This window comes from Diceros bicornis, unplaced genomic scaffold, assembly GCF_020826845.1.
Source record: "Diceros bicornis minor isolate mBicDic1 unplaced genomic scaffold, mDicBic1.mat.cur scaffold_225_ctg1, whole genome shotgun sequence".
Taxonomy (NCBI): domain Eukaryota; kingdom Metazoa; phylum Chordata; class Mammalia; order Perissodactyla; family Rhinocerotidae; genus Diceros; species Diceros bicornis.
Window position 1 is genome coordinate 99725 of NW_026691109.1, and position 20501 is coordinate 120225.

The following is a 20501-nucleotide window of genomic DNA, read 5'->3' on the forward strand; positions in this document are numbered from 1 at the left end:
ATGTCTCTCTCCTGCCCCAGCCAATTGCCCAGTCATCTACCAGTAGCATAGATCTTTAAATGTTTCATCAGACAATGACACCACTTGGAAAGTCCCTCCACTCTGAGGGGAAGAAATACCTGTCAACTTCTGTGCTGGTCCTTCAGGGACCCAAAAGTCAGATCACTACCACCCAGTCACATAATCACCTTATTTTAAGAAGCAGGTTAGTATTTGTCTCCTGGCTCGAGGGAGCCATGCAAGGATTCTTGGCTCCCATCTTCACATCCTCCGCTGTACCAGAGAATGGCAGTGGGTAGGCATTAAGCAAAAACACCACAGTGCTTTCTTACCCAAATTCAGCCACGTTTTCCTTCATTAATCACTCCTCTGGATGCCGTAAGTTCCTTATTATATTTCCCAGTTCTGAAACACTTGATTCTGTCAGTTTTGTCCAACTGAACGGTTGCTTCGGTGGAGAGACTGGTTCTGTGAGTACCTTAATTTGCCGATTTGTTAAGAGAACTAGGGAGATGTTTTGATACGTACCTTTGTCCTTTTTCTCTTTCATGTTTATTTTGTTTGGTGGTTGGTTCTCAAAAATTCTTCTTTCTTTTTGTAAAATTTCTCTTCCATGTGATTTAAGAATCACTATCACGATTTCAAATAATTATGATTTTTAAGTTTATTACATTGAATCAAGTACTTTTGAGGAAAACAACTCCAATATTGTTGGTGAAAACAACTCCTCCGATATCGTTAACATTCTGGTCTGCCTGAGCCAGCTCCCAACCTCAACTTGAGGGTAGAGGATGTAGTCGGTTGAATAACGTCTCCCAAAGATTCAAGTTCACCCGGAACCTTAGAATGTGATCTTATTTGGAAACAGGGTCTTTGCAGATGTGATTAAAGATCCGCAGATGAACTCGTCCTGGATTTAGGGTGGGCCCTAAATTCAATGACTGGTGTCCTTATAAGAAGAATAGACGACACAGACACATGGAGGGAAGAAGATCACATGAAAGACATAGGCAGAGATTGGAGATCTGCTGCCACAAGACAGGGAAGCAGGTACGACCAGGAGCTGGAAGAGGTGAGGGAAGATTCTCTGCTGTTGATAAACTGTGAATCAATTTTAGGGCTCCCCTTTGTTCTCACTCAAACCATCAAATCCTAATAGTACCTTATCTTAAAAATTCTGATTATCACGTGGCTTATATGGATGTCCTGAAGATCAAGGACCACTTCCGATGCCATCATTTAAATTTCTCAGGTCTGAAATTATCACATGTGAACAATTTCATTTTTCAATGTAACTCACTGAAATCATGGTCTACATCTACAAATTCGTCAGGAATAATTTAGAGGTATGGAGCAAAAACCCAACTGATGTTAACCTAAAACAATTTAACAGAATATACGAGGGAAGAAAAGATGTAATGGGGGAAGACATCAGCTCATGTTAATGAGACTTGAGGAGTAGATTGTGATGAAGCACACAGATGCAGCATACAAATGAGGGTGCAGGTCTTGTCCTGACAATCTAACATGGTCACCTTTACTCTGCTGTCCTCCCAGATGGCCTCAGACCGTGTCAGCGGCTCCTACATTGTGACCTCATTCAGCTCCACTCCCCATAACTCCAGGTCTGCCAGGTAATAACGCCGTGTATACCCAGATCCTCTTCCTGTTCCATAAAGGGGCCTGTGCCTGGATCCTGTAGGGTCAGAGAGGGCCATTTGACACCCCTTGTCCTAGGACACCTGGGGATTGGAATATGCAGATTAGCCCACAATGAGGAATTAGAACACCCTAGTCCTAGGGAGCAGTCAGCCCCACACCAAAGCTGTGGGCTCTGGGAGGGAGCCATGACTGTGTTAAATCCAGAGGTCTTTGTCAGGAGGCACAAGGCACAGCTGTCCACCTCCACTCACTCTCTGCCTTTCTGTTTCTCAGTCACTCTTTGACCCTCTGAAATGGGCTTCCTTCCCCATGACTGCTAAGACTGCTCTATCAAAAGTCTTCAAGAAAGTCCAGAAAATTCCTTGTATTTGAGTTAGCATTCGGCAAAAAAAGGATACAACTTATGTTAGAATGAGATATAAAGGCAAGCTTAGTAAAGTAAGACTTTTATGGAATTAAATTAATTTAAGGTTAAAAAATAAGTTCTTTACAATAGGTATCATCTTTTCCTGAGTGCAAGTATTCTAAAAAAAATATAACTAAAAATACTAAATGATCCCTGAGGCCAAATTACCTTTAATATAAAAGTGAAGAAAAATCATGATAAGCAGAAATTGCAGTATACCAGGACACGTAAAGATCTTCTTTCCTGTCACATGAAATGTGATCTCTCACCCACCCAACAGTCTACTCTTCACATTTATGTCTTTCAAAAGAGTTTAATAAAGTGCAATTATAAAATGACAAAGCATCACAGTCCAGAGCAAGTAGAGAGAGTGATATTAAATCAGGCGAGTGAAACTGGGGGCTGTTCATGGGGAACCACTGCTCTGGGGCCACACTTCTTGGCTTCTTCAGCAGGACCTTCTCCTATTTTCCATCGGGTCTCAGAACATCCTTCTTGGCTCCTTGATCTCTGCCTCCCTGGCAAACCTCTCTGCACTCAGGGCCTCAACCAGTCTCCCTTGCTTTTTTCACTTTCTGACTCTGTCTGCGGATCTCTCCATAAGTTACAGGCTGTCTGTAGAGTGGGTGGGGGAGACTGAGACCCACTCCTGGGATCATCTCTGCCCAGTCTGCAGACTGTGTGGCAGTGGGCTTGAGGCTGGGGTTTAGAGACCCGGCACCAACACAGCCCAGGCATTCACCTGGACCACCTGGTGCAATTATATTTAAGGTAATTGTGCTATCAAAAGTACTTAAAAGTTCTCCTTCACTGCTGCAGGCCTAGAGTCCCTGCAGTCTCCTGTGTGCACAGACTTGCTGGGGCTTCTGCAAGGTCTCCTCCCGTTGACTGTACCTGACCTCATTGCCAGGGTGGGAAGTTATCCTTGTAACTATCCTCTTGAAAATGCAGCCAGGAAACTGACCTCCTAAAATGCACTTATAGGAAGTGCAGACCTTTCACGATGTTTCCACTTGGTCTTGGCTAAATGGACCTATCTTTTCTTCTCTAAAGTCTGGGGCATCATATTTCTTTTGAGCTTTCCCTTTGAAAACAAAATGAAATGTCAAATTTGAATAAAATGTGGAATGCAGACTGCTAGCCATGGAGAATTTTCTCACATCATTTGGATCTTCCACTCTCCTGTATCCTGGAGAAGTATCTCTCAAACTGCCCTGTGCATCAAAATCATTTGGAGGGTTGTTTAAACACCGTTTGCTTGACATCAACCCAAGTAGGCCTGGGGAGGGCCAAGAATTTGCACTTCTAAGTCTTCCCGGATGCTGCTGATGCTGCTGGCACAGGCACCATACACTGAGAACTAGATCCTGGGACATCAAGATGATATGAGTCAAGGACAGAAAGGACTATGAAGACTAGATGGTTGTGTGCCCAGAGCATAGCAATTTAGTGCCTCATCTCTAATGATATCACCTTCCTCTTAGCAATTTGATGCTCACTTCACTTGCACACCCAAGTCCCATCTTCACTCAAATATTCTCCTGTTCATAAATAAATAACTCACACATACCATATTCCCATCACATAGTTCTAGCCACTGTAAAAAACCATTTTTTCTCTCCTGACTCTTTCTCTCTCCTCCTACTCCTCCCTGTTAATCTGGGCTCCACCATCTGACTTAACACAATAGACGCTTCTCAGAAATCAATCCTGCTCTCACATTGGTTCCACATCCACACCCTCTTCTAGGCCATCCCATCCATTTCCCTGGCTTCAAATACCATTAATGAACTCGAAATGCTCATAGAATCAGCACAGACCTGGCTTCAACCCTGAGATCCAAATACTCATCTGCGCACTCACCACATCAGTGATAACTCGATGACTCAGCTCACAGTTAGCAGGTCCCAATTGAACCAACCAGTTTTCCAAATAATCACCCATATCTCAGGGTCCCCTAATCTCACTTGTTTGTATTGATATCCTGTCTTCACCTGAGTGTCATTCTGGACACCCTGCCACCCCACACTCATATATCAGTTAACCATCCATCTACCCTCCTGAATCCACCTAAAGATTCTCCACTTTTGAATAATTGTTGAGCACCTTTCAGATTTCCTACAAAATACCATTTCCACAGAGTGACCTTTCCTTATCCCGCCATCAAAATTAATGTCATTTTCTCTGTTAACTTTAAAGCTCTTAATTGTGTGTATTATCATCTATTTCTCTCATAGTGTTTTTCTCACTAAATTCGATACTCCAAGAAGTGAAGACTGATGTGGACTTAATGTTTTACACTGCCGTATTCACTCACTGCTTTGCCCTTAGAAGGTGCACAACATATTTATTGAAAGGAATTATTCAAACTCCAAAAAGTACTTTCTAAAGCTTTCAAACAAATTCACTCAACTACAGTTATACAAGGATAGAATCTCTTTGGTGGTATACGGCAATAAATTATCACTAAGATTGCAAATCCTTTCTGTCTGTAATTCATTTTAAGACTCTAGCCACAATAATCTATTTAAAATGTAAACTTAATCAGTGCACCTTTCCTTTACAATCTCTCATTTCTGTTTTCAGATCCTTTTTAAAAGTGAAGTCATACATCTGACTTCATCCCTGTTGTCCTGCCATAATCATTTATACCATCCCTTTCACTCTCCAACATGTCCCAGTTTGGAGGGTAAATTGTTTGATCCTCCCATTTATAGAGCACCTATTATAAGCCAAGTTATGTACTAAAACCCATGATCCAGAATTTAACTTAAAAATTCATTTCCCCTGTTTATTTTAATCTTTGTGAGAGGAATGAGTTAATAAAGAGATGGATGAATGTCTAATATAGTGTTAGGTATAATTAGATCCTGTAATAAACAGTAAGGGCTACACAGAGATAGAGAGACAGAGGGAGGGATGGAGGAAGAAGAGTAAGGAGGGATAAAGGGGAAAGAAATTACCTACAATTATTTCATTTATTTATTTATCTTGGGAGGAAGATTAGCCCTGAGCTAACATCCATGCCAATCCTCCTCTTTTTTGTTTTGCTGAGGAAGACTTGCCCTGTGTTATCATCTGTGCCCATCTTCCTCAACTTCATATGAGAAGCCGACACAGCATGGGCTGACAAGTGGTGCGTTGATGCTTTCCCAGGACCTGAACCTGGGCCACGGGCAGCAGAGCGTGAGCACTTAACTGCTACGCCAGGGGGGCCGGCCCACCTATAATTAGATGATGCAGAGATTAGGGAAGGACTAACTGATGAGGTGATATTTGAGCAGAGAACTGAATTTTTTTTAAAAAGACCAATCACATTGTGGGTAAAAGATTTTCCAGAGATGAGAACAATGTCAACAGTGTAGAGATGAATACTACTTCCACTTCCTAGTGATGTTTTTGGTTAAAAACAAAACTAAACAAATGTCTGGCTTATTATCCCAAGGAAGCTCCCTATACAGAAAAGTACAACACCTTGATCATTACTTAACAAATATTAACACATAAGAAAAAACTTTGAATAAGGCATCTTCTTGTTTTAAGAGCTACTGCCTGCTCACTTAAAGAAGTTTCACAGAAGGACAAAGTGTACAAATGGACACTCTTGCTGTCCATATGGATTCCACGCTCACCAGAATAGGCTGGCTTGGAAAACAGGCCCATGCAGGTTTCTCCATGGCTTCAGAGTTGTCCTGCTCACACAACTCCTGATGTGCAGACAGCCCGTGGAATGCTGGAAAATGCAAGGACTTCTGCCTCTGATTCCCCTTTTATTGAGGAAGGGAGTGGATAATCCAATCTGTGGATAATCCAGGGGAGACATCTGTCTCTTATCAATGGGATTTGAGAGATTCCTAAAGATTTATACCTAAAAAAAAAAAGTTGGGTTATTGATACTGTCAGATACTGTTGGTATGAAAACATTTGATAGAATTGTGTGGGGAGGTGATATTTGCAGTTTCTATCAACATTTTAATGTTTCCTTTTTCTTCCACTAATGATACCTTCTCTAAAAATAAGAATGGAAGTTTATATGTACAAAAATGTCCATACCACTTATGTTTTCATAGGAAAAAATAGAGACTGTGTAAACGTTTATCAATGAAAGAATGTCCAAAATATTTATTAACAATACTCTAGAATATATCACACAGCCGTTAACAAGAAATTAGTATTTTGTGCATTTACATCTCATGTAATTACCAGTAAACTTGTAATTATTTCAACCGTCTTACTCTTTTCCTTCCCTTTGACCTGAATAATTAATATTCCTTTACTTTCTTTACTTCACTGAGGTTGATTTAACTCTTTTGTTATTCTGTTATTTCCTCTATAAACTTATTACTTGGAATCATATAGAAATCTTTAATTGCACTAATGGTTAAATTCTGAATCCTTAATACAGTCTAATATGAATAATTACTTTTACCATCTCCCCCAAATACTAATACCTTCAACACTTTCAATTATATTTTTAACCTTCCTGACATTTGTATTACTGTTTTCATGCATTTCATTCTACATATATTTTAATCTGCATGAGAGATTTCTAGAATTATATCCCGAAATAAAATTCATTTACATTTATTTATAAATTATCCTTTCCTTTCCTCTTCAGTCCTTCCTGCATTCCTGGTTTTCAAGCTGGGTTAATTTTCCTTTGAATGTGATAACTCACTGCAGTATTTTGTCTAATTCCAGGCTGCTAACAATGAAAAGTTTCACTTTAACTTTTTCTAGGACATCTTTATTTGGGACACTATTGTTGCTGGGTGTAGAATTCTGGTTTGACATGAGATTTCTTTTAGCATTTTAAAAATGCTGCTCTGTGGATGTCTATCTTATTTTCTTTATGGTTAGAAATCACCAATTGGCCTTTTTCTTGCTTATTTGGCCTCTCTTGTCCCTAAAATCCTTTACATTAACTTTGGTTTTTAGACCATAGTTTAGTTCATTAATATTTCCTGTGTAGTCACTCTGCTTAGGGAATGTTGAATTAATTGAATCTGTGGATTGATGTCTCTCATCAACTTGGAACGTGCTTGTGTATTTTCACTTCTGATATCAATTTCTCCCCACATTCTCTCTACTCTCCTTTTAATCACACCCCATGTGTCTTTTAATTCTACCCTGAAATTTCCAATGCCATTGGCCCTATGATTTTCTTGGGAGATTTGCTCTTGAACTGTCTTCCATTTTAGTAAACCAGCCTTTGCTGGAATCAATTCCTTCTTAATAACTTAAATTCTTAATTTCACTTCTAACATAAACACAATATATCGTTGTAATTTATAAAAAAAGAGATAGCAGAGCACTTTGACAATGAGAAAATGATTTCCTTTTGATCCAATAAAGCTCAAATAGATGGGAGAAAATTATACATTGGATTATATTAAGATATATGAGGAGCCAGTATTCATTAAAATTCACCAGCAAGACAGAGGGGGCAGAAAACTTGAGTGTCTTCTTCTTTGTACTGATGTGGACTGCATTTTGAAATGATAATATTTATATTTCTTGAGTTAAAGAAAATGTTATAAAATCCGTTTTCATCTGTTTGTATTTACTTACTTTAACATGTGTTCTGGAAAATTTAAATGACATAGGTCACGTTGTGATATCTCTGTTAATCTTGTTTGGATAGAGCCATGATGTGATGGTTAATTTTAGCTGTCAACTTGACTAGACACACGGGTGCCCAGATAGACTGTGATGCATTATTGCTGGATGTGTCTGTGAGAATGTTTCTGGAAGATATTGTCATTTGATTCCATGGTCTACATAAACAAACCCACCCACAGTGGTGTGGATGGGCATCATCTAATCTGTTGAGTGCTCAATAGAACAAAAAACAAAGAAAGGCTGAATCCATTGTCTCTTCCTGAGCTGGGATGTCGACCTTTTCCTCCACTTGGACCTCAGAGGTCTTGGTTCTCAGGCCTTCAGAACTTGACTGAATTATATCACTGGTTTTTCTGGTTCTCCAGCTTGCAGATGGCATATTGTGGGACTTCTCAACCTCCATAACCTTGTGAGCCAATTCTTAAAATAAATTTCCACTTCTATATGTTTATATATATTCTATGGTTGTATTTCTCTAGAGAATCCTGACTAATACACATGGAAAACAAAGTGCGTACTAAGTGCACATGGAGGAACATTCCCGAGGCATAGGAGGCTCCCCCAATCCCAAGGAGGAAGCAACTCATCCCATCCAGGAAGCAGGCATGAGCACGTGCACACACACACACACACACACACACACACACACACACACACACAAGTAATTTGAAAATGCGCTCAAGCTCAAACTCTCACTCTCTGCCTTATTGTTCATCACGGCAGTGATTTCTACATGGCATGTTATACGTCCTTTGCCATTTATGATCTTTTTCCTCCCACTAAGACTAAATCAAACAGGGGCAGTAAGTCTGTTTATTTATTTTGTAGATCACAGGTTTTACACCAGAGCTTTGCATGTAGTAAGTGCTCTAAAAATAGAATGACCAAATAGTTTTCCCTCCAAACTGGAACATATCAGGGAATGAAAAGGGTAATATTAATAATTATGATAAGACAACAGGAGAAATATGTGCTGAAGACAGAAATGGAGGATTTAAAAGTTAAGATGGACTGATCACTTTTGCATTTTAAACAGATCATTGTGACTAGAATCTCATGATTGCATTACCAGGAGAAAGGATTTAGAATCTTAAGCTACTCCTGCTAATTTATTGCAGTGTACCACCTAAAGGTGGTATATTTGCACAAGAGTAGTTAAGTGGAGTGGCCGGTCCCGTGGCTTAGTGGTTAAGTGTGTGTGCTCCGCTGCTGGCGACTGTCGTTCGGAACCCCAGGTGGGCTTCTCCAGCCATGCTGAGGCCGAGTCCCACATAGAAGAACTAGAAGGATGTGCAACTATGACATACAACTATCTGCTGGGGCTTTGGGGAAAAAAAGGAGGAGGTCTGGCAATAGATATTAGCTCAGAGCCAGTCTTTCTCAGCAAAAACAGGAGAATTAGCATGGATGTTAGCTCAGGGATGATCTTCCTCGGGGAAAAAAAAGAGAATAGTTAAGTGGATGGATTTAAAATATTTCATGAAGCAATGATTTAGTGTTTGAATTTTATATGTATATGAATATAAATTGTATATTGTACACATAATATATGTGAGCTCTCTTTGTGTGCAAAGCCATATGTGAACACTATTGTGGGAAAATTTGGAAAATCCACATTAGTCTTGTCTTCATGGGATATCTAATTTAGTGAGAAAGAACTAAATCTTGAAAGAAATAGATAATAATGCACATATAACTAAAATAAAAAAAAATCAACAAAGAGGAAAAATGGAGTTTTGTAATTTAGGTTACTGGAGCAGGAGTGTTCACTGTGTGGAAGTGATATTTTGTATGAGGTCTGAAAGGTGATTAGAAATAAATCAGAAGTGGATAATCTGTAGGTAGATTCAGAAGGGTGGATGGATGGTTCATTAATATGTGAGTGTGGGGTGGCAAGGTGTCCAGAGTGACACCCAGGGGTAGACAGTTTATTACCAAAAATAAGTGAGTTTGGGGACACTGAGAGATAAGCCAATTATTTGGGTAAGTGACTTGTTCGACTTGGGACATGATCATTGTGAGTTATCACTTATGTGGTGAATGTGCAGGTAGATAAATGGGTCTGGGGTTCAGAATTAGGTCTCTGCTGATTCTTTGGACATGTTTGGCTCATTAGTGGTATTTGAAACCAGGGAAATGGATGGGGTTGTCCCAGAAGGAGGGTGCAGATTGGGAAAGAGGTGTCAGAGCATGGCTGACTTCTGGAAGCATCAGTCATTGTGGGGTGGTAAAAAGAGAAGCCTGGAAGTTGCTCGGGAAGTTTAGACAGGCAAGAGCAGGACAGTGTAGGGTAGTGGATCCCAAGGACAAATGGTCTCTTAAAATGACATTGGAGTCCGCAATGTCACGTGCTACTGCAGAGCATGTCAGAAAAATCATGAAAAGTCCCCAGTGGATTAGTAAGAGACATGGCTTGTGAGGTTAGCAAGAGAAGCATCCACAGAATGGGGATGGGATTGGGTGGGCACCCTGGAAACAGAGGCATTGGGATATATGTGAACTTTTCACAATGGATCCCTGGCAGGAGGAGGAGAGGAGGGGCGTGGAGGGTGAGGACTATTAGGAACGCTGGCTGAGAGATTAGTTTGTAGATGGTAGAGATTTGTGCATATTTGAAACTTGAGGGATGATTCCAGTAGGGAAGTTATGGAAAGCACAACAAATATTGAGGGCATAATGTCATTAAAATGGAAGAATAAGATAAAAATCAGAGTGGTTTCAGCCAAAAAATCAATTTCTTTGGATATAACAACAGAAAAGGTGTGATAAATGTATTCCTTATGAGAAATATATGTAGATCTGATGACTAGAGAGTGAAATAGTTCTTGTCTGGTGGTTAACAATTTATCTGTGAAATATGGAGGAGGTCGGAATATAGAGATTTATGGAACTCAAGAAATGGAAAAAATGAGCAGAGCATTCAGGAAGCATTAGAGAAATGCATATAGGTCCATTGGTTGCTGTTGATTCTCTGATCCACAGGCTCCTGGTGCATTCTCTGTTCAGGGCAAGTGTCAACATGACATGGCAGATATTTGAAATCATCTGAAGTGTGCAGGGTGGATATGATGGCAATAAAGTATCTGGGAGTATGGTCAGTGGATGATTGAAATGATGGACTGTGAATCTGAGATTACTAGAAAAGATTGGGAGAAGAAAAGAAAGAAGTTTGTGAAGATATTCCTACTGGAGTAATCTAGTTTATTGAAGAACGGTTATTTCGAGTGGATTTCTTTGTGTAAAAACTGGAAATGTGGAAATTTGTGGTGGGAATATGGTGTTTGTGAATTACTGACTGGGGAGCAGGAGAACTTTGGGTGAAGATAGGATCGGTGTGTGGAAGTGAATGACTAAGGATGAAGTAGTGAATAATGTCATTAGAGATGAGGCAGTGAAAGGAGCTCTGGAGTGCTTGGAACTCTGTGTCCCAATAACAGTGGGCTGTGGGGCACCAGCATGTGTGTACTTGACCATGACAGAGAGAGGCGGAGAGGAACGTCCTGAAGCAAGATGGCGGAGGGAAGTTGGTCTGGATTTGACACTGGATAATGACCTTGAGCTTTCTGTCCTTGTCTCACATCAGCTTGATGATGTCACTGAATCCTGTTCTCCGTGTGTGGTCCCTGTACCAGCAGCTCAACATCACCTCTTAGAAATGAAAATTCTCTATTCCTTCCCCAGACCTACTTGGGTTGAGTTCCAGCAATCTGAGTTTTAAAAACCCTCCAATGATTGTGATGTACAGTGTGATTTGAGACACATGTGTCCAGGGAGAGAAGGAGGGTGGAATATCCATGTGAACAGAGAACGTTCTCCATGGATGGTAGTCTTCATCCTCCATTTTGTTGAAATTTCACATTTTATTTTGTTTTGAAAGAGAAAGCTCCAACAATATTCCCCGACTTTATAGTGGAAACAGTAAGATCATGAAACTAAACCCATTCAGAAAACTGAAGATCTATGCACCCTGAAGCCTAAGCAGCTGCATATTCCAGAGGCCAGTTGCTGGAATAACTTCCCATCCTGGTGGTGAGGTCAGGTGCAGTCAGTGGGAGCAGACCCTGGAGAAGCTGCAGCAAGTCTGTGGATACCGCAGACTGCAGGAACTCCAGGCCTGCAGCAGTAAAGGAGAACTCTTAAGTTCATTCGAGTCGCAAATACCTTCGAAATAGTCACACAGGCTGGTCCATGTGAATCCGTGGACCATGCAGGGGCCGATGGATCTGCACACCAGCCCTGAGCCCACCCTGGCTCACTGTCCATATTGGGCAGAGATGAGTCCAGGAATGGGTCTGGGTCGCTCACAGACCCTCTGCAGGCAACAGGTATCATCTAGAGATATCAGGAGACAGACACAGAAAGTGAAGAAAAGCATGGGAGAGACTGACTGTGGTCTCGAGGACAGACGAGATTGCCGGGGAGGCAGAGAGAGCAAGGAGCCAAGAAAGGCATCCTGAAAGCACAGTGAGGAAAGCAACATCAGTGCTGAAGAAAAGGAGAGTGGTGCCGTTGAGAAATTCCCCATGAGACAGGCTTGACTCTCACAGCATCTCTTTGTAACGTCCATCATGATCTTGACCTTTCATGGTAAACCTCAATTTTTCTTTACCATGAGTTTTCTCCTTTTTATATTAAAATTGATAGGATAATTGAAGCTGAGGAATTAGTGTTTTGAACTTACACTTGGTTTTTCTAGAACTTACACTCAATGAAGTGATGATACCTACTAGAATGAGATTTGTCTTTGAATGTATATTAAATCCGATTCCATAAATTTTTATTATGATTTTACATCTAATTTTTTTTTTTTGCAGAGAAAGATTCACCCTGAGCTAACATTTGTTGCCAATCTTCCTCTACTTTTTGTGTGGGTCACCATCACGACATGGCTGCTAATGAGTATTGTAGGTCCATGCCTAGTAACTGAACCTGGGCCACCAAAGCAGAACATGCCAAACTTACCCATTCAGCCAGGGGCCAGCACGATGATTTTGCATCTAATTATAACATAAAATCCATCAGTCTTTCTCTTCATGGTCACATGGTAATTCAGACATATGTGATTTCTATATCATGAATTAAGTATCTCTTATCTGTTACGTGGCAAACTTGTGTAGCTTTGATTTTGGAATCTCCAGAATGAGCATACCCCCTGTGGACATTATTTTCCACTTAGAGAACCTTGGCAGCAGGCTCATTGCCTTCCTTCCCACACTAGATCCAGAGTCGTGGAAATGTGTTTGCCTTGCACACAGCACAGAGCACATAGGAATTACTCAACAAACATGTGATAAGTGAATAATTGGTGGCATCATCAGGTCATTCACAGAAGCCAGACTGAGAGAGAGCTTCCTTAGGTCAGGAAGGAGACGCATTCCTTTATGTTTGTGATGTTTTAATTTGTAACAGCGTAATGTGGACACCAAGTATACTGTTTTTATCAAATTTGTGTTCTGAAGGTTTTCAAAAATCTCTAAAACTCAGAGTACAGAAAAATAAATCTCTGTGAACCTGTTACTTGCTTCGAACATTGTCAACTCTTATACCATCTGACTTTGTTTATCCTCACACCAAGACCCCAAGAATTAACCAGAGGAGATGGCTGAGAGCACATCATTTCAGCTGTAAATATTTCAGTTTCTCTTACAGATGAGGAATTTTTGGAACACAAACACAATAACGTTATCACATACAAAAATAAAAATGTCATTCTTATAATCAACTATCTAGTCAATATCCAAAGTCTCCCAGTTTTGTCAAGGTTATTTCTTGGTTTTACATTTTATTTGAGTCAGGATCTTAATGAAACCCTTCTTTTGCAATTGGTTGATCTGTTTCTGAAGTCACTTTTAATCTCTTAGTAGTTCAAGCATCTTGGGATTTGGGTGGGATATGAGTGTGTGTGTTTGTGTTGTCTACACGGATGTGTGAATTCTTTCTTTCCTGGATAGCAGTGCCCTGAAAGGAAGGACCTGGATTGTGGGAACCAGGATTTCTACTCTGCTTCTGGCTGAACTGAAAAGGCCACCCTGGGTGACACTTGCAGCCTTCAGAAAGGAGGGGGAAGAAGTACTAAGGAATTCAAGACAATGGCCCTTGTCTTACAGGGTGTTTCCAGGGCATGATGTTCAAAATGCCGGGTGGTAACCCTTTAGCTCCAGGTCGTCGGGTGGGTTCTCGGCATGAGCTCTGAGCAGTGTCTGTTAACCACCCACTTGGGAAGCATTTCAGAATTTTAATTGGTAAGGTTGTGTCTAAGATTGGTGGCATTCCCCTGCTGGACCAACTTCTATACCTGCCCCTCTCCTGCCTCATCTTTCAAAACTCCCAACAGGAAAGTTTCACAGCCCTGTAACACAAATCCACATAACCACAGCACAGACTGGGGAAAAGAACACAGCCGTCCCAGGGGCTATGTGCTCTATGCCCTCAGGCCCAGCAGCCCCTTTGGGACAAGTCAGTAACAACACGAGTGAGTGTGTAAACTAGTGATTGTCTGAGACCAGGGACCTCAGAACCACATGCGCCCAGATGTCACCCAGGGCAGCAAGGGATAGTGTGGGTCATTCAGTGGACAGGATTAAGGTCTACTGTACTGGCAAACCAGAGCTTACCCCTGATCCATCAGGCCCAGCCGGGGAGGAATGGCCATGATGTTTCTGACAGAGAGGCTGGGGGCCATCTAGGGAATTTCTGCCCAAAAAGACTCATACAAGGAAGTGCAGGGATGTTGGAAATCCTAGTTCACTGGGAGCAGTTAGGTTTATGGAACAAAGTCCTGTTGTAGATTTAAAAGGTGCATCATGAATCTTTCCCTCTGGATATGAAACAAGTGGGAAAAGGACTTCCAAGAGCATGGGCCAGGATCCCAGGAGGATTCCAATCTAGGCGAAGGGTGAATAGGGAGCCCTAGAGACGGCCTGATGGGGATGTCCTGTGGGGCCTTAGTCCATCTGCACATGGTCTTCCTCTGTCCTTGTCCGTTACACATGCAAACTTTTATCTTTTTACATTTTTTTTCTCATTTAGTGTTGATGCAAATCCAGAGACTGGTAAGAAAATGGCAAGTTCCAATATCTGATCAAAGAAACCTCAACAAGAGAAGCAAAAAACATTCCTTCTTCCTGGAAAGCTGTAGAAAGACAGCCACTGTCCTGGGGAAGGACATGGTCCTGGTAGGTGCTATTTGAAAGACACCCACATTTCAGTGGTTATTGCTCTGCTTGGGAAAGTCCCTCCAACCTCTAAATCCAGAGAGATCTGAGGGGCTGTCTCTGCTCCTGGCCCAGGTGACCCACACAGAAATGCACCTGTCCTCTGAGGAAGGGAGACTTGAGGGTTTCATTCAGTAGCCAGGGAGGAGGTTGGCCCTCATCCCTTCTGCCACATACAATAAGCTGTGACCAAACACAAGTTCTTAATTCAAGGAGGAAAGTGAGATTCTGTGTCTCATTTACATGAGCATAAGAAGTGAAAGAACCACACCACAACACCCAGGCTGTGACAGAAACAGGATATAATGTAAGAGTCAAATCTACCATTTACTAGTAAAGAAATAATATCACTCCTCCCCAATGGGTTAACAGTCGCTGGGGTGCAGATTTCAGGGAGTTGGAGGGGGTGGTGTCCTCCCTCTGGGGCTTTAGGGGAAACCAGGGAAAGTCTTAGGATGTCCTCGTTCACTCAGGGTGGGAAGAGCTGACCCAGTACACCCCGAGGGCGCCAGTGTCCCTGCTGGTCAGGAGGAGCTGCACTTGAGGTCTCCAGAGTGTGACGGCTCATCGCCAAATGCATGGCGGCTGAAGAGAAGAAACAGACTATTTTGGGGTACCTCCCCGAGATTCATGGCACACCTCCCTGCCCCCCTGCACTCTGATCCAAACCCTGTGCCGTGTGCTGAGGCCATCAACAGCATCCCGTTTGTCCCTGATGCAGGAGGCATCATTTAGCATCACCCATTTCAGAGGATGCAACTGAATCCCAGAGAGGAGAGGGGAGCGGCCCGTCCCAGGCCTGGTCAGCAGTGGAGCTGGGATCCAGGCCCATGCTTAGCCTGAAGCTGTACTGAGCCCCTGGATTCAGTCGCTGCTGGTCCCAACACTCACTCGGCCCTAAGCTGGATGATGTCCGGTTCCTCTTTCTCTTGAAGAGCCGCATTTTACTCGCCTTCTGGTGTGCAGGCTCCAGCTGGCAGGAGACACAGTAGCTACAGGACAGAGTGGACCTGTGAGCTACCAGGAGCCACACCTCAGGTGCCCCTCCCAGAGCCTGCCAGCAGCTGAGTCCCAGTGCCCCATGGGTCACCACGCTACGAGTTCTGAGGCTGATTAGCGAGCCAGGCCACAGGCTCTGGAGCTGGCCATCAGAGAGAGTCTACCCTGCCCTCACCCACCTCCTGTCCCCCCCACCTCTCATGGACACTGATGGGCTCCATGGCCTGGAACCAGGCCCCAAATCGTTCTTCTCGCTCCAGGTCATACGCATTTGCAGCCTGCTGGAGCAGCTGGATCCTCCTGATGACTTTGAATTTCTGGGAGGAAGGACAGGATTCAGACAGGGCTTGGGTGGGGAACCCTGCCAGGGACTTGTGGGGAGTGAGGATCTGGTCTGGGGTCTGTGCTCACTCGGGAACCCTCTTTCCTTCCCACTCCATTCAGGACTTGCCTGTTCTCACAGTTGGCTTGAATTAGTTCCTCATCCAGGAAGATGTCCTTGATGCCAGCCCCCCCTACACTCACCAACGTGATGGGATTCCCAGCTTTGTGGATCTGACCCAAGGGATGAGGCCAGAGAATGTCTTGCTAGGGGAGCTCTGTGATATCCACTTCCCCACCCTCCCCACCCCTGCTCACCTCACATCCTTTCTGGAAGTTGGCCTGATTTCCCTGGAAGGGAGACAGCCAATGTCCATCAGAAACAGCCCCCTAAGCCCATAACTAACCCCCATCCCACCCCTTCTCAGGCTGCAGGAACGTCAGGGCCCAGCAGAGGGCAGACCTTCCACAAAGAGAACTTGACACTGGGCCAGGCTCTGGGCTCCAGAGCAGGAGGGACAGGGGAGCTGAGGCCAGAGACCTTATGTAGCACACCCTCTCTGATGACAGATGGGGAGACTGGGGCCTCAGGGAGGAAGGGACAGCTGGACCACAGAAGTTCTTCCTCACTTGCAGGGGCTGATGGCACTCCCCCAGGGGCAGGACCTGAGGGGGAGGCTGAGTGCAGCTCAGACACAGCCTCCTGCAGCTCTGCAGACAGGCAGCTCTGAGCTTCACCAGCCCAGGGAGCCTGGTGGGGGGCTTACGTGGGACGTCTATTCATGCATTGCTAAGATGGGCCTGACTCTCCAGCTCCCAGGGGTGGCCATGGGGCTCTCATGAGAGAAGGTTTGCCAGGTACTGAGAGCTCAGGGCCCAGTGCAGGGCTATCGCCTCCCAAACCTCAGGATACTTCTCCCTGGCCCCACCTCCAGGCTCACTCACTTCCAGATCATCCTCCATCCCAATGTCCAGCAGCTTCAGGTGATAGAGGAACGTGCCCAGGAAGGGGACGACACCCTGTGAATTCAGGGTGGGAGTGGTGAGATGAGTCCCACATCTCAGGTGTCCCCATTGACCCTCCCCCAAATCCCTTCACCCCAGCCTCCTGCCCACCACAGACTCCCACAGAGAGCAGCCTAGGACCCTCAGCGGCCTCCCCTCAGTTGCCCCCTCCAGGACCACCCAAATTCCCCAGTCACCTCCTAGGGGCGGCTTTTGTCAAATCCCAGAGTATGTGCTCCCTGCCCCTCCCCTCTCTATTTCATCCTGGGCCCAGCCCTCCCAGGCCTCCTCCTGGTCACTTCCAGGGCAGGCATAGCAGGCTCTGGGGCTCCAGGAGCTGGGCTGGAGGAGGAGGGACCCCTCTCTTAGGGAGGCCTCAAGCCGTGAGGAGAGAGACCTCCTCCTCTGACACCCTCCCCCTCAGGCCCCCTCACCTGCTGCTGCTGTCTCTCCTGGGCTCCCTGGGGATCCATCTCTAAGGTGGCCCACACAGAGGTCACGTCCTGCAGGGTCAAGGACAGGCTCAGGGAGGCCATGCTCCCTTCCCCGTGTCTCCCAGGCCCCTGATCCTGGACCTCGGACATCTGGTGTCTATGGCTGCTCCCATTCCAGAGTGCTCTGATTCTAGATCACTCGCATTTCCAACACTCCCTCCTCTGCTCCCTCAGGCCTGCCCAGGCCCCTAAGCCTCTCTCCTTATCAGGAAAGTGTGAGGAGGACTCCCAGGCCTCCCAGGGTCCCCTGAGGACTCAGTGTCATCTGACTGTCACCAGTACTCTCCCCTCCCCCCTCAAGGAGGAGGAGCGCAAATCTCCTGCACATTCCTCTCCCCCTTGTACCTCATCACTCTTGTGAGGCCTGCACCACAGATCATCTCCCTCCATTTCCCAGATGAGGAGACCGAGGCCCACAGAGGGGCAGTGACTTGCTCAGGGGCCCACAGAGGAGACCGTCCCCACCTCCCAGCCAAAGGGCCTGGCCCCTGGCCTTCACTCCTCCTCCAGACACACCTCTGACCAAGGTCCTGTTCTCCTGACTCTCGGGGTGTGTTGAGGCCCTCAGTCAGCCTGAGCCATGGATCGGGTGGCACAAGGTGTCTCGGAGTCTTATCCAAGTGGATTCTGTGTTTTCCAGCCCCCTGAGATTCTCTGACACCAGGCTGGACCTGAGGCCATGCCAAAGGCCTCAGCTCCCTAGAATCCCCTCAGGATGAACCCTGCACAGAACTCCTCCAAGGGGGACGGGGACCCCTTTGTGCCACATCTGAGTGACAGTGGAGGGGGTGACCATGGCGCTGTGTAATGGTGACATTTGCATCCTTTTTCACTTGGAAACTTCTAATGTCCTCTCAGGAAGGTCCATTAAGGATCTGTAGGTTCCCCGATAATTCTCATTGCCATCTGGGGTGTATCTTTGTCAACAAGCCACCGGGCGAGACTCACTGGTTTGTCAGCAGTGACCACTATAGGGCTAGATCACACAGTCCCAGAGAGCACACAGTTCTGTCCCAGATCCACCATTTGGCCCAAGGCTGGGCAGCCCCTGTGTCCACAAGACCTGTGTGACCTCACAGTGCCCATCCCTGGGGCAGGCAGAGTGCCCTCCCCTGCGATGTGCAGTGAAGACAGAAGGAGCAGCAGGAGCCTGGCTTCCTGAGGACAGGCTGGGCTGCTTTAGGAAGAAAGGAACCCCCACCCACTCCATCCACCCACCAGCCTGGAGGAAGAGGGCCAGCTGATGGGTCCGCATGGAAGCCAGAGACCTGCTCATTCTGCCAGCTCCTCACCTCCTGGAACAGTCCAGGCGACACCTCTGTATCCCGTGACCAAGGCGTCCTGCCCCAAACAGTCCCCACCAGCCCCTGCAGCTCATACCCCCTGCTTCCTGTCAAGCTGGACAAGACAGACCGTTATTTCTCATGGAACCTTAAATGAAAAACTTCCCAAAGCACATCCTGCCTGGTCTCTCCCCCCCTCACCTCCCCTCCTTCCAGATCTCCAGCCTCCACTCACCTCCTTGAGCAGCTTCCTGCTCTCCCGCTGGCTAGTTTTCATCAACTTTTTAAGTTTTGTCCAGTTCTTCCTGAGGAGGGAAAAAAGGAAAGAAACACTATGGAGTGGTTTGAGGGTAAATTCCTTTTGTTTGAAAACCCAGAAGATCCAGACAGCCTGGATGAGCGTTTTCACTGTGTCCTCTGAGCCCTGAGGTGTCTGGGACTGGGGAGGGGGCTCTCCTATTGTCACCTGGGGCCTCCATTCTCTTATCTTCTCAGCAGATGTGTTTTAAACAGTCTTAATTTCATGTGGACAGAGAGTTCTGTTGTTGAAAATACTTGAAAACCTTCAATTTGGCTCAAGCCAGGATCTGTCACTTAGGGAAACTGATTCCTGAAGCAGAACCACTGGCCTAAATTTTCAGAAAGACTCCAAGCCTTCCAACCATGTCAGACTCTATCGCCAGGGTTTGCTGTCTCCCAGGAGGTCCCAACTGACTGAAGGGCAATGCCAGCCCTGTGCGGGGTCTGGTCCACCCAGGTGGTACAAGCATGGAGAGAGGCCTACCCACCTGGACACCCATCTCCATGTCTCTTTTAAATGCTGAATGGAGGGGCCCTGCAGAGCCCAGAGGATCACATGGAGTGAGAAAAAGTTCCTCAGGCCTTGGCATTCCTGGGGAAGGGAAGAGAATGAGCTGTGAGAGGGAGCTGGAGCCCTGCTTCCTCTGGCTTCTGTCGCCTCATTGACGTCTCTTGTCCTGGAGGAAACAGCGGCTCAGGGAACCCAGGAAAGGCACAGCTGGAACCTGATGAGGAATACTTCCAGGAGGAGGATTTTAGCTCAAGCCAAGGAAGGAGCCCAGGAAGGGGTGAGCTTCCCACCACTGGGACCAGGAGTCAGGTCATCGAGGCACTGGCAGGAGGGGCCTAAGGATTGTGCAAGTGCTCAGAACACAGACTTCAAACACGAGAGCTGAGAAAGGAGAAGGGGCAGTTCCCCCGACTCCAGAGAGGGGCTCTCAGGGCCTCCCACATCTTACCTTGGTTACCTGGATTCAGAGCTCCACCACCCTGGCCCTGTCCTGGACCATCATGCTCGGGTCCCCAATGCAGGTGGTGACGACACATTCGACCATTCTGTTAAAGTGGGTCGTGTTGGCATGGATGGTGGGTGCCAGGTGTTCATTGCCCCTGTTGTCACACTGGGACCAGATGGAGTCCAGGAAGTCGTGGGGCATCACTTTCTTGAAGAGCTCCTGGGGAGGACAGGGCATGT

At 45.4% G+C, this 20501-nt stretch overlaps 1 protein-coding gene across 3 annotated transcripts; it reads right to left on the minus strand.

The window, feature by feature from the left end:
- Window positions 1–16639: 16639 nt before the first annotated feature.
- On the minus strand, window positions 16640–20002 carry LOC131402679 (ral guanine nucleotide dissociation stimulator-like). Of its 3 annotated transcripts, none has more exons than XR_009218885.1 (4): window positions 19795–19988; window positions 19208–19311; window positions 17664–17732; window positions 16640–17244 (listed from the first exon to the last, which is right to left on the minus strand). XR_009218885.1 is itself a non-coding variant. In XM_058537282.1 (4 exons), exons 2-4 carry the CDS (start codon window positions 19281–19283, stop codon window positions 17062–17064), a joined length of 294 nt encoding a protein of 97 aa, XP_058393265.1. In that variant the 5' UTR covers window positions 19284–19311; window positions 19795–20002; the 3' UTR covers window positions 16640–17061. The 3 variants fall into 3 exon arrangements, 1 of the variants encoding a protein (XP_058393265.1); XM_058537282.1 differs by having other exon boundaries at window positions 19242–19311; window positions 19795–20002; XR_009218886.1 differs by lacking the exon at window positions 17664–17732 and having other exon boundaries at window positions 19795–19937.
- Window positions 20003–20501: the final 499 nt, after the last annotated feature.

Bases quoted from the DNA above. Each gene is read 5' to 3' on its own strand.
- LOC131402679 (XM_058537282.1), bottom strand. From the start codon at position 19,283: ATGAAAACTAGCCAGCGGGAGAGCAGGAAGCTGCTCAAGGAG. The intron at 17,733-19,241 runs GTGAGTGGAGGC...TTGACCCTGCAG, and splicing joins GCAGGAAGCTGCTCAAGGAG to GACGTGACCTCTGTGTGGGC. The intron at 17,245-17,663 runs GTGAGGGGGCCT...CTGAATTCACAG, and splicing joins AGGAGAGACAGCAGCAGCAG to GGTGTCGTCCCCTTCCTGGG.